Raw genomic sequence first — 11,075 nt, 5'->3', positions numbered from 1 at the left:
GGGGGGGGGAGGGGGGTGCTGGGGGAGGGGGTTGGGGGGGGGGCTGGCCGGGGGGGGTGGGGGGGAAGGGCATGTGCTTAGAGGCCCCAGTACACCCTGTATGACCACACTTATGACCCAAGCCATGAGGCAGGAAGGAGGGAGGTTTTTTGCCCAAGAAGCCCAGGGAGGCAGAGGTGGTAAGCAAAGTGCAAGCCCCAAGCTGTGGGGAAAGAGGGAGCTAGGTAGAAAGTGACATCAGGGCTTGTTCATTCCCTGGGCCATGGCCAGTAACCAGGAAGAAGGGTGTGTGGTTGTTGTTGTTGTTGTTGTGTGTGTCAGTCTGCAGCATGAGGAAGAGGGAGTGAGGCCCTTTCCTGGTACAGTTACAGTCTTGAAAGATCCTTGGGATGAATTAAAAGAAAGTTATGGATATTCTTTAATGAGCTCAGATAGTGAAAGAGAGTAATTGAACACCCATTTTCTCTGATACGTTACAAATCACTTTACATGGTGTTTTAGAAGAAAGTAATAATATGAAACAAAATAAAATCCCAAACATTAAGACATTGGTGAAAAATGAGAATTTAAACAACACAAAGAGCATAGTCACTTCTGCAGGACTGAATGGTATCAATACAAAGATTCACTGTCATATTGAAGAAACTCAAGAAAAAGGATTACTAAGGGAAATGGACCCTGCAGATTTTTAAGGGACCTGTGAACAGGGCATTTTCTCTAGGCTGTCTCTTTTGGAAGACAGGCAAAAGAGTTACTCGGTGAATGGGATATGTATACCAGAGGTGTGGAGAGTACAGACAGATTCTACCCCTCTATGACCCCTGAGAAAAGGAAGAAAAAAAATGGAAAGGTAGTTCCTATTGAAATACTTATGAAACACTGGAACAAAACAGATAGGGAATTAGGGAAAGATAACATATCTGATAGCTCCCTAACAGTGGGTTCTAATAGAAAGGAGTGTGATTCCAGATGTTCAGGAGGAAACCGTACCTATAATATTAGTCATTCTCCAGAATTGTTTTGACACCAGAGAATGCCAAAAAATGTTAAGGCTGAAGATACTAAAAGAATGCCAATGGAAGGGACGTCTATATATCTATCAGTCAATAAGACAGAGTGTATCCCAGGTGACAAAAAGCCCCACAAAGCATCTTGTCTCCTCCCTGCTCCCTCCTCTCCATTTGGGCAGCCATACCCCCATAGTTTGCATAAAGCACCCCTGCAGGGCAGGTCAAGAGGAAGGGCTGTTGCCCAAACACCACTGAGCATTCATTGACTGATTGATTGAATTTGTTTACATTAAAGTTGATTTAAAATTGGTAAATCACACTAATGGTCATAGGGGTTGATGTCATTAAAGATGCAGGGAAGAGGGAGCTAATAATAAGACCCACTATACAGGAGGGAAGAGAGTGATGAAGGCCTTTGCTTTTGCTGAGGCTGCAGTGACAGTCTGAAGGTTGCAGCAATATCTGCGTTCAAATCTTCCACTGTGGAGGGCTTGTTCATTTGTTGAGGCATGGTTAGTACACAGGAATGAGTACTTTTTGCTCATCACTCCAGTTGCTACAGGAAGGCCGCAGGTACTAAATCCTGAGAGGGGAAGACAGACTGTATGTATGAATGGATTATGTATGAGGGATTAGGGTGACTGTATGTATGAATGAATGCATGTATGTATGCATGTGTCATTTATGACTATTACTATTATTACTAGTATGATTATTAATTTATTCCTTAGCATGCACAGAATTTCTTGGGATAATTGTTTTCACAAGATACAAAAGAGCACAATCATTAGGAAATAGGAATCAGGGCCAGGCGGGGGTCTAGCACCTCAGATCTTTGGGCAGCCACTAGAGGAAGGCAGACAGCAAGGAAGGGAGGGAGGCTGAGAAAGTCGGACACATGAGATATTACAATTATCACCGTTATGAAAATACAGTACCCTAAGACCAAAACTTCATTTGACTTATTTTACTGTACCTGCTAGACCCAGCACCCATAAATGATAGTGCTCATTTGTATGTGGATGGAGAATACACTGAGCCTAAATAAGGTAATAACATTTTAGTAAAAAAATAAATAAAAATAAATGGCTACATAAACAGAGAGAAACAAACAAAAAGAAACATTACATACATGATCTTTGAAAAGAGCTAATGAAGTATATTTCAGTAAGTAGCTGCTTGGACTAGGTTGACCAAGCTTTAGTTGCTGATGTATTCACAGAATACGAGGACTTGTCTACATCATGGCAGAGAGAGGTTAATGGTGAATTCCCACATGCTTTTTTCAGTAAAATCACCATATTAAGAGTAGCGAAGAGGCACCTGGCAGTGACATTGCCAGCATTTTTACTGGAGATGGAAGTGGCGTCAGGCAAGTATCTGAGGCTTCTGTTTTTCTCTTCTACCTGCTGTGCACAGCAGGAGAAGCATATGAAACATAGCATTCAGGAACTAGAAATAGGATGGAGGAGGAAGTTAAGAGCATAAGACTTTGTATTGTAAAAGCACCATGCAGCCCTGAAATAGTGGTACCTCTGCTGTATGCAAGCAGGGGCAGGGGGGAGTGGGGGAGGCAGGAGGGGTGAGAAGGGACATAGGGTATATCCCCCACCCCGCCTTGAAACCTTGCCCTGTGACTGCAGGACTTCATATTGTGGGATAGCTTGCACCAACATTCACAGCAATTAAATCCTATTTACATGAAAATGTAAGTAAACAATGCAAGCCACCTTCCCTCAGGGCACAGCCAAGGGTCTCACTTACCTAGGCGTTGCTTGTGGAGCAGCTCAGGGTGTCCCGTTTCAAGGATTCCAAAAGCAGTCTCATCCTGCAGTAGAACGCTGCACTGACATCAGCAACTAGCACTGTTGTCAAAACGGTCGAACCAGTTATGCCACCAGGGGCAAGTGTCCCACTGGACTGAGTCCCATTCTCTGTTTGTGGATACAGCATATGCACCCCGATCCCTGTCCACAAATTTATAGACCCACAGGGGGGCAGCCTCCCCCCCACAGCGGCCTTATTCTAGTGTTAAAAAACCAGACAGTGTGGCACCGGCATGGAAAGTGCTTGAAAACTCCTGTGGGCTGCAAAAGTGTGCAAAAAGCACAGCCCCAAAAACCCACCAAAACAGAACTCTTCCCTGTGCAAAACATAGCAGGAAAAAAAAATGCTGGAGACAGCTTTGTAAAGTGGGTACATGGGAGATGCAATGCTTGTGTGGGAGATGCAACACTTTTGTAGCCCTAAGGTTCTCTACACCCAGTGCAAAAAGCATGCAGAAAAAGAGGGAGGTAAAAGTGCTGTTTCAACAAGCACCAAAAAAAACGAGGGAATCAGGGCAAGGCAGAAGGCAGGCAGCCTCTGGGGTGCTTTTGCACAAAAAGATTTTACCCACCAAACCCCCCAAAAAAGTGAGGGGAAGAAGAGGGTGAAGCCCTTTGGGAGGACTCTCCTTGGGCATTTCTTGTCCTAAAAAGCCACCTGGCAGTAAGTAGAACTGAAAAGGCAGGCAGGTAAAATTGTTCTGACGTGCCCCCTAGTGCATTTTACTAGCTATGTCATAATAAACCATTATGTGGTAAGTCACATCCACTTTACTCATTTAGTCATCATAAACTAAGAAAATTAAACCACAAACATTTTTAGAGGATAAATGCCAATTACGTGGACAAATGCCCCGTGGGGCAAACTTCTGTTCTGATATGGATATAGACTGGTTCTGCGTGCCAAACTTATGCTTTGTTACAGGTATAGGTAGACCTGTTTCAGAGCACTTACACTGATAAAAGTCAAATATCTGTACCTGTCCCCTATGTTTATTAAACATGGTTGCCATAGTAAATCCAATGTTTATCTAACACCTGTAGGTTGGCAGTAACCAGTGATGAGAGTATCATTAAAGCAGCATATTGTTTGGTCAGAAGGCACTTAAGAGAAAACTATAAGCTAAATGTGTGCACAGTCTATAGTATTGCTTTATCAGGTGCATATTCACCTCCCACATGAGAAATGTGGTTAGTCTAAGATTGTTATAGACCCTCCATGGGCTCTAGATGACAGACTTTTCACTTAATTTACAAACCAGTTCTCTCTACCTGTTCAGGAAGTGTTTTTGAAAGCTACTTAGTGCTTTTGACAAATCCTATTGTCTTTCAGATGTGTTTCAAGATGTCCTTAATTGGAAAGCTACTGCATTTCCTGTTTGTCCCTCCAATAGCCCTTATCAAATTAAGGCATTTTAAGCATATAGTAAGCATTCCAATACATCATGTAAGATACAGAGTCTATCTCAGTAACTAGAGTACATATCAGTAGTCTTACATTACTACATAGTAGTACCACATACATGACATAAGTGTGACTCCTGCCTATCCCCAATGGACACGAATGGTGCAGCCTAACTAATACTATTCATTTATGCAGAAAGGAGCAAAATAAACCACAGTCTCAGTGCCACAATCTTTCCATTCCAAAAAGGGTGGTTTTGAGGGATTAAAAAAAATCCTAAAATTCATCTGCATGTAATCTTTTTTTCTAAATCTTTCCACTTCTATAAAATATTTGGATGTGAATAAGGCCTGCGTAGTATATTAATTAGTCTGACACATTCCAATTTAAATAGTATGAATGTGACCATCTACTTATTAATTATGTTCATTTTGGGGGCACAGGGAAAATACTAGAAAAAGAAAGTAAAATGTGTTGTGATAAGTATGTAGCATTGATGTATAGTTACTAGATATTCCACAAATCCAAAGTCACATTATTAAAAACTGGGCAGTCATTACCATACAAACAGAAAAAGGAATAAAAATCGTAAACAGAAATGACAAGAAGGATTAGAAAATTGCAGGCAAGATTAGTAACTTGCTGTTTGGTTTTCATTCTTTTGTACATATCCAGGTAAATGATTTAAACAATAGCAGCCCTGTCTGGTCTTTAAACCTTTTATCCAATCATTAGCTGACTAATGATTTAAGATTAAGACTTTATCACCACATTAAATGACTGAGTTGGCAAAGTTTGGTACTTTCCTTTGCACATTTACTGTTATACTCTGATGACTAACCAGCCTTTTTCTCATTATTTTGTAAAACTGCCTAAAAAGTACAGCATAACATAATCTTGTTTTTTCCCTCCAAACTTTTTTAGCAACACTCAATGTAAAACTGGAGTCTAATGTTAATTTGATTATAGATCTTTTATATTAAAATTTACAACTCTTTTTTTTTCTCCAAATAGAAAATTCATTATTTGTACCACTTCTTGGGAAGTTTCACTTTATTTATAGATTTTCTTGTTATAATGCTCAGAATCATTGTTCCTCTGCTATACATCTAAAAGTCTTTCAAAGAGAGCTGCAGTTACCTATTCATGTATTATTGAGTTAATTTCTAGATGGAAAATTATACATTGAACAGTTTCCTAATACAGCAAAATCTTTGTTATCCGGCACCCATGGGGAATCAGGGGTGCCGGATAACAAAATATGCCTGTTTATCAGTACTCTGAGATATGTAGTTAAGCATTTGTTAACTACAAAGACAAGGATTGATTCTTTGGTGGGTGTCATCAGTGGAATTACCCCAGGTTTATTGCAGTGTAACTAAGAACAGAATCGGGTCCACTGACTGCTCTGGCAGAATCTGTGCCTACTCAGACTTTAGAAACATTTTTATGAGTATTAATACACATATATTAACTTCTACTTTTTATATTAACTTCTCATTTTTAGGTACCCATGTCATGGAGGGATCTGGGAGAATGCTTGTCACTGCTGTGGGTGTGAATTCTCAGACGGGCATCATCTTTACTCTGTTAGGTGCTGGTGGAGAAGAAGAAGAAAAGAAAGATAAGAAAGGTAACCTCCCTAGAACACATGTAGGTGCTCCCAAATTATTTTCATAGACTCTTCAGAAATGAAAATTGCTTCAGTTTTTGAGAACTGAAAAAGTATTTAAAAGTACTTTTCTATATAAATTTTCTCATGCATGTTATGAGGGAATGCAATAAATTCTTGCTTTTTATACAATGATTAGATTTTTTTTTTGCATTCAATTTAAAGTTGCAATCTTGCAGCATGTAATCAAATGAAAAAAAAGAATGGCATATACTCTGCTTATTACCTTTTAATAATTTCCTATAAATTTACAATTAGCAACATTTCATAAAAATAGATATAACACATTAATATATGAATTTATATATATGTACTATTGTTATTCATAAGTCTGACATAGAAACAACACATTTAAGTTTCAAAAAGAAAAGAAGGAAAAGTTGTGCCTTTCTGTTTACCTAAATGGTAAAAGTCTGTTTTGTAGATTTTTTTGTTATGGATTAGCTTTCTGGATGAGCACATACTTATTAAACATGTAAGTGTATGTATGCACATAAATGCAATCCTATTCCACCATACTTGATTCTCTGAAATAGTGTTCCTACAAAAGGTGGGTAGGTCCTCCTCCTCCTCACTGCTTTTTTTGCAACAGTCTTAAGGGAAAAATTCTGGTTTGTTACACAAGTAAATGCATTAATGAATTTTCAGGGTCTCAAGCAAGATGGAATTGATTCACTCTTAGGAACTTACATACACTTAGATGCCCAATAGGTGGAACAGAACATGGCCTTCAGTGGTTACAGACAAATATTTCCTTAGAATTGGTAGGTCCCAGTCAGAATATTGGAAGCAATATTGGTGACACTGGACACATCTATACATGCCATTAGGGGGCATCAATAAACTGTGGAGCTTATTGTTCCACAGTTTATTTCTCCTGGGAAGCTCCCAGGCATGGTCTGCACATGTGCTAGGACTGCAGCACATTGAACTGGGTCACAGCAGCCCCAGATGGCTGGGGGCCTGGGCAGTTAGCCCACCAGCCCAGGGCTGCTCCTACTGGGATCAATGTGCCCCTGCACTGAAGCACCCTCATGCCCCAGCCAGCCAGTCAGCATCTACATGTGTGCTGCTGTACATGAATAAAGTCTGCAGCAGGGTAGTACCTGTATTTATCATTCCTATTCTGCTGTGGAGCTTATTTAGTTTCATGTGCCCTAATAGCGGTGCATGTCTAGACACTGAGACTTTACTGTGTGGTTAGTCAACGGTGCAGTAAACATCTCATGTAGGCATGCCTAGTGGGGGTTAATAAAGAGTTACAGTTACCTTCAGGTCTCAGGCAGTGAAAACTAGAAGTCTAAAGATGTTGTTGTATGATAAAGTCAGGAAAAACTACCAAGTTTAAGGCTACACTGTAAGGATAAACTGCTTAATGTGCTTCTGTCTAAATTTATGTATACACAGTCATTTTGTCATCTGTTGAAGTCCAGTTGCTGTACTTTTAACCTGAGTACAAATGTCCAGCATCCTATTTATTTTAAGGGTCAACAAATACAACTTTTAAAAATTCCAAAAATTTCATACGTTTCCACTGATAAAAAAGTTGTAACATCACCTGATGTTTTTACTTGATGTAAGTCTGATCTGGGGGAGTTATTTAATTTTGCCTTGCATTGCATATGTTTGAGGATGAATACCAGTGGGGAAGACTTAAATGGTTTTTGGGGCCTAAAATTTCCCAATTTCTATACCTTCAGTCTAACAGTGTGATCACTATTGGCAAGAACTATTATGTGGGTCACTTAGGTGGTGGCACTCAACTCTATATTTGCAAAGGAACATATATATTTTACTTTTGAAATTACATTACACATTTTTTACCATACAGCTTCCACAGAGATGCAGAGTAACCACTAATCATCCAAATCTGGGTACTTAATGAGAGAATGTTTGATGTTTCTCAAAGCTTCATGCTCTGTTTTTTGATCAATATCTGAATGCATGTTGCTGTACTCATTGAAGGCAATAGAAGCAAAAAACAAAACAAACAAAACCACTTTTAGGCAGGAGTGACAACTTCTATTTTGGTAGTTCACATGAGCATGGTGAGTGGGATCTAAAAACTCCAGTATCTACTTAAAACTGCTATAGCTTGTCTGGAGTGCCCATTTGCTTTTGAGTAAGGAGATTTTCCTTGTGTACATCCTCTTGCTTAGTGCTGATATAAACACTATGCTCTACTGTTTGTATCCTGTAACAAAAAGTAGGAAATCCACATAACAAAGAAACTGAACAAAATATGATTACAATTAGTGCTGAAAGGCATCCTTTTTTTAGAAAAATGCGCAAGAATTTCATATAACAGACATTAACTCTGACTGGAACCACACAACTAAAACACCAGTCAGTTTTTTTTAAGACTTAAGAATCTAACCCTACAAACTTCTGTGGGTGGGTGCAGCAGTGTGCCTATGCACTCCTGCTTGTGGGATACATTCATGAAATCAAAAATACTGTCATTGTATATAAGCTGGCAAATCCTGTCAGTTGCATGTATCTGCATTTCAGTTCTCTCAGTTGCATGCCTTTATCCCTCAATAACATTTTGTAAAAATCATCATACAGGTGTGAAACAGGAAGATGGACATCAGATTTCAGGTACAGTAAGAAATTAGATCAAAGGCAGAGGCTTGTAGCTGCAGCCTCTGCAAAACTGTGGTACAAATCAGGGTTAAATATAATAATTATCTTGGGATATTTCTTTCCAATTAAAAAATTAATTTCTGTATGATCTAATTTGAAACTATTTCTTGTTTCTTTTCTGTAAACAGTTGAGTGCTAAAGCTTTATTGGTGCTACAAATTATTATTCTCCAAATGCAAATTATAGTAACTTAAATTTTATAATATGCTATTTACTATTAGCATTTTCTTTTGCGTGGGTTTACATGGGTATTCAAATGGTATGCAACCAATACCATTGTTCATTATGACTATAGCAATCAAATATGCAATTTGAAATTGGCATATAAATATTAAAACATGGTGAATTTCAAATTCTGTATTTTATTGTTCTTTTATTTTTTTTTTTGTTACACTTTGCTACATGTATATGAAATACCATGACTTTTCTTGGATAACTAACCTTCACAATGTGAAATTGTCAATTATGAACAAAAAACTTTTTATTGAGAAAGTACATGAATTTCAAACAATAAAATGTGAGGATTTTTGTGTTTGCTTGTGAACAGTGAACCATTAAAAAGGCAAAATTCATGGAATCAATTATTCATTGAGAATTTCTTTCACAGTTCTAGTGCATATACACATTAATAGTAAATAAAATCTTCAGGGAATTTTCTGTCTTCCAGTTACGAAGGTACATTTATATGACCATATTCCCCTAATATAGGGGCATGAGAGTTTATTTTCTATTATGATTCTTTTTATCATAACATATATATAATTGTACAATATCTTATAATTGTGTAGGATAATGAGTATTTTTCAAACAGAGACCAAATTAGACAAGCTGTTGTACATTTTGTATTTCCCAAAATATATGTAGTACAGAAAAAATGCCATTTCTCCATTTGAAATCAGGGAGCATATTCAATAGGTGACAATAACACAACTTCTAGACCCATACATTGTACGTAATAGCTGTGCCAGTAGTAATAATTTATAAAATGTAATGCGTCATATTTCAAATCCCACAGACTAATAGCGCATTTACCAACACAATTTCTATTCAAGCCATTCTGAATTAAAAAAAAAAAAAAAGGGATATAAAATATCCACATACAAGAGCAGAGTTATAAAATTCCAGTAGGTACAGTTCATTCTCATGAACTCTGTTTACTTAGCATGAATGTGTCTTTCATTTTTTTTTTTTTAATATTTCATGTATGTGTTTTCTGACTTTGGTAACATCTATATAATGACTTCATTTATGCATTGTGTTTTTTACTTTAAACAAATTTGTTTTGGAGAAAGCAAAGTTATATTAGTCCATACATGTTATTGTTTTGTCAAGTTAATTTGTTTCTGTTGTTGTTATTATTTATTATTATTATTATTTTCTATCCATTATTGCTCAGTAGATTCTTCCCATACTTCCTCCCACCCTCCTTCAGCTGATGATGCAGCAGGCGCAAATGCCACTGATAATACAAATGCCAGCTTAGTCAATGGTATGTCAAGAACACCTAGCTTGTTTTATTTAATGGATTTCTCTCCTGACTATATGATTCCCTCTTCCTCTTATAAACTGCAGATATTGTATGTGCATAGGATTACCTTTTCAGAGCTCCTGCTCCATAAACTATACAGTAGCTTATAAGAGATACCACAACAACAATGTGACTAAGAATTTACATATTTTATTCACAGTGGGTGCATCTACATGTGCCCCTGACTATGCAGTACCTGCCAGTACTGCACAGTCCCAATGTTGAATGGGTCATTTTGACCCTACTGTGCAATAGCAATGAGCTACCGTGCAGTAGCTCATTGCTACTGCTCAGTAGTGGTGTCATGGTTAGTACCAGCCAACAATATGTCACTGTAGCAACAAGCTGCATCGCCATAGCTCATCACTACGGTGACACAGTGTCTCATATAGATGCACCCACTGAATAGCAAGGAAACAGCAAGAAAAAGGAACAAAAAGGAATTATGATTTTTCTTTTATCATTAGTTAAAAGTTACGATTAAGATGATTTAAGGAATTATGATCTTCAAAAGCTTTTAAATGAAATTGCCTTATTACAATATTTTCAATGTGAAACTTTCCTTTACATACTTATCAACATAGATTTGAAATACAGCACTATTCTAAATGTATTTTACTTTCTGCTTTTCCTATGTGGCACTCTTATAAGCAGTCATTGTCTCAATATAATTTTGGGAAATAGTACCGGGGTCAGAAATCAGCCTGTGATACAGCTTGCAACACTTCAGAGTTATCTTTCACCTAAATGTTAAAATAAAATCCTTTTGAAAGAGGTTATGACTGAAGAAAGAAACAGTTTCCTTTTGCATTTTGGTTGGGATGCTTTTGTTTATTACAAAATATTACTGTAATCAGGTTGGACTTTGTCCTTGTACTGCTTCTTGACCCCATTTCTTAGCATGCTAATAATTTTGTAACATCCTTTCTGGTAGTCTAATTGAATTGTTAAATGGTGTAGATAGATACCAACTTAGGTTTTTGTATGT

The 11,075-nt window shown here is 37.7% G+C and overlaps 1 protein-coding gene across 6 annotated transcripts in view; it reads left to right on the top strand.

Annotated features, from left to right (window-relative positions):
* The window catches only part of ATP2B2 (ATPase plasma membrane Ca2+ transporting 2), a 744,290-nt gene that overhangs the window by 388,383 nt on the left and 344,832 nt on the right, over nucleotides 1-11,075 (top strand). For 3 of the 6 annotated variants that reach the window (XM_019505106.1, XM_019505108.1, XM_019505110.1), the window contains exons 5-7: nucleotides 5,749-5,874; nucleotides 8,482-8,514; nucleotides 9,959-10,048. In XM_019505106.1, the coding sequence (XP_019360651.1) occupies nucleotides 5,749-5,874; nucleotides 8,482-8,514; nucleotides 9,959-10,048 (249 nt within the window). The remainder of the gene's footprint in view (nucleotides 1-5,748; nucleotides 5,875-8,481; nucleotides 8,515-9,958; nucleotides 10,049-11,075) is intronic. The other 3 variants (XM_019505109.1, XM_019505111.1, XM_019505107.1) reach the window with 2 other exon arrangements.

The sequence above is a fragment of the Gavialis gangeticus genome, unplaced genomic scaffold (genome assembly GCF_001723915.1).
Source record: "Gavialis gangeticus isolate Ggan-Ray unplaced genomic scaffold, GavGan_comp1, whole genome shotgun sequence".
Taxonomy (NCBI): Eukaryota; Metazoa; Chordata; order Crocodylia; family Gavialidae; genus Gavialis; species Gavialis gangeticus.
The sequence above is the reverse complement of the archived record's forward strand: the minus strand, read 5'-3'. Positions and strand labels throughout refer to the sequence as shown.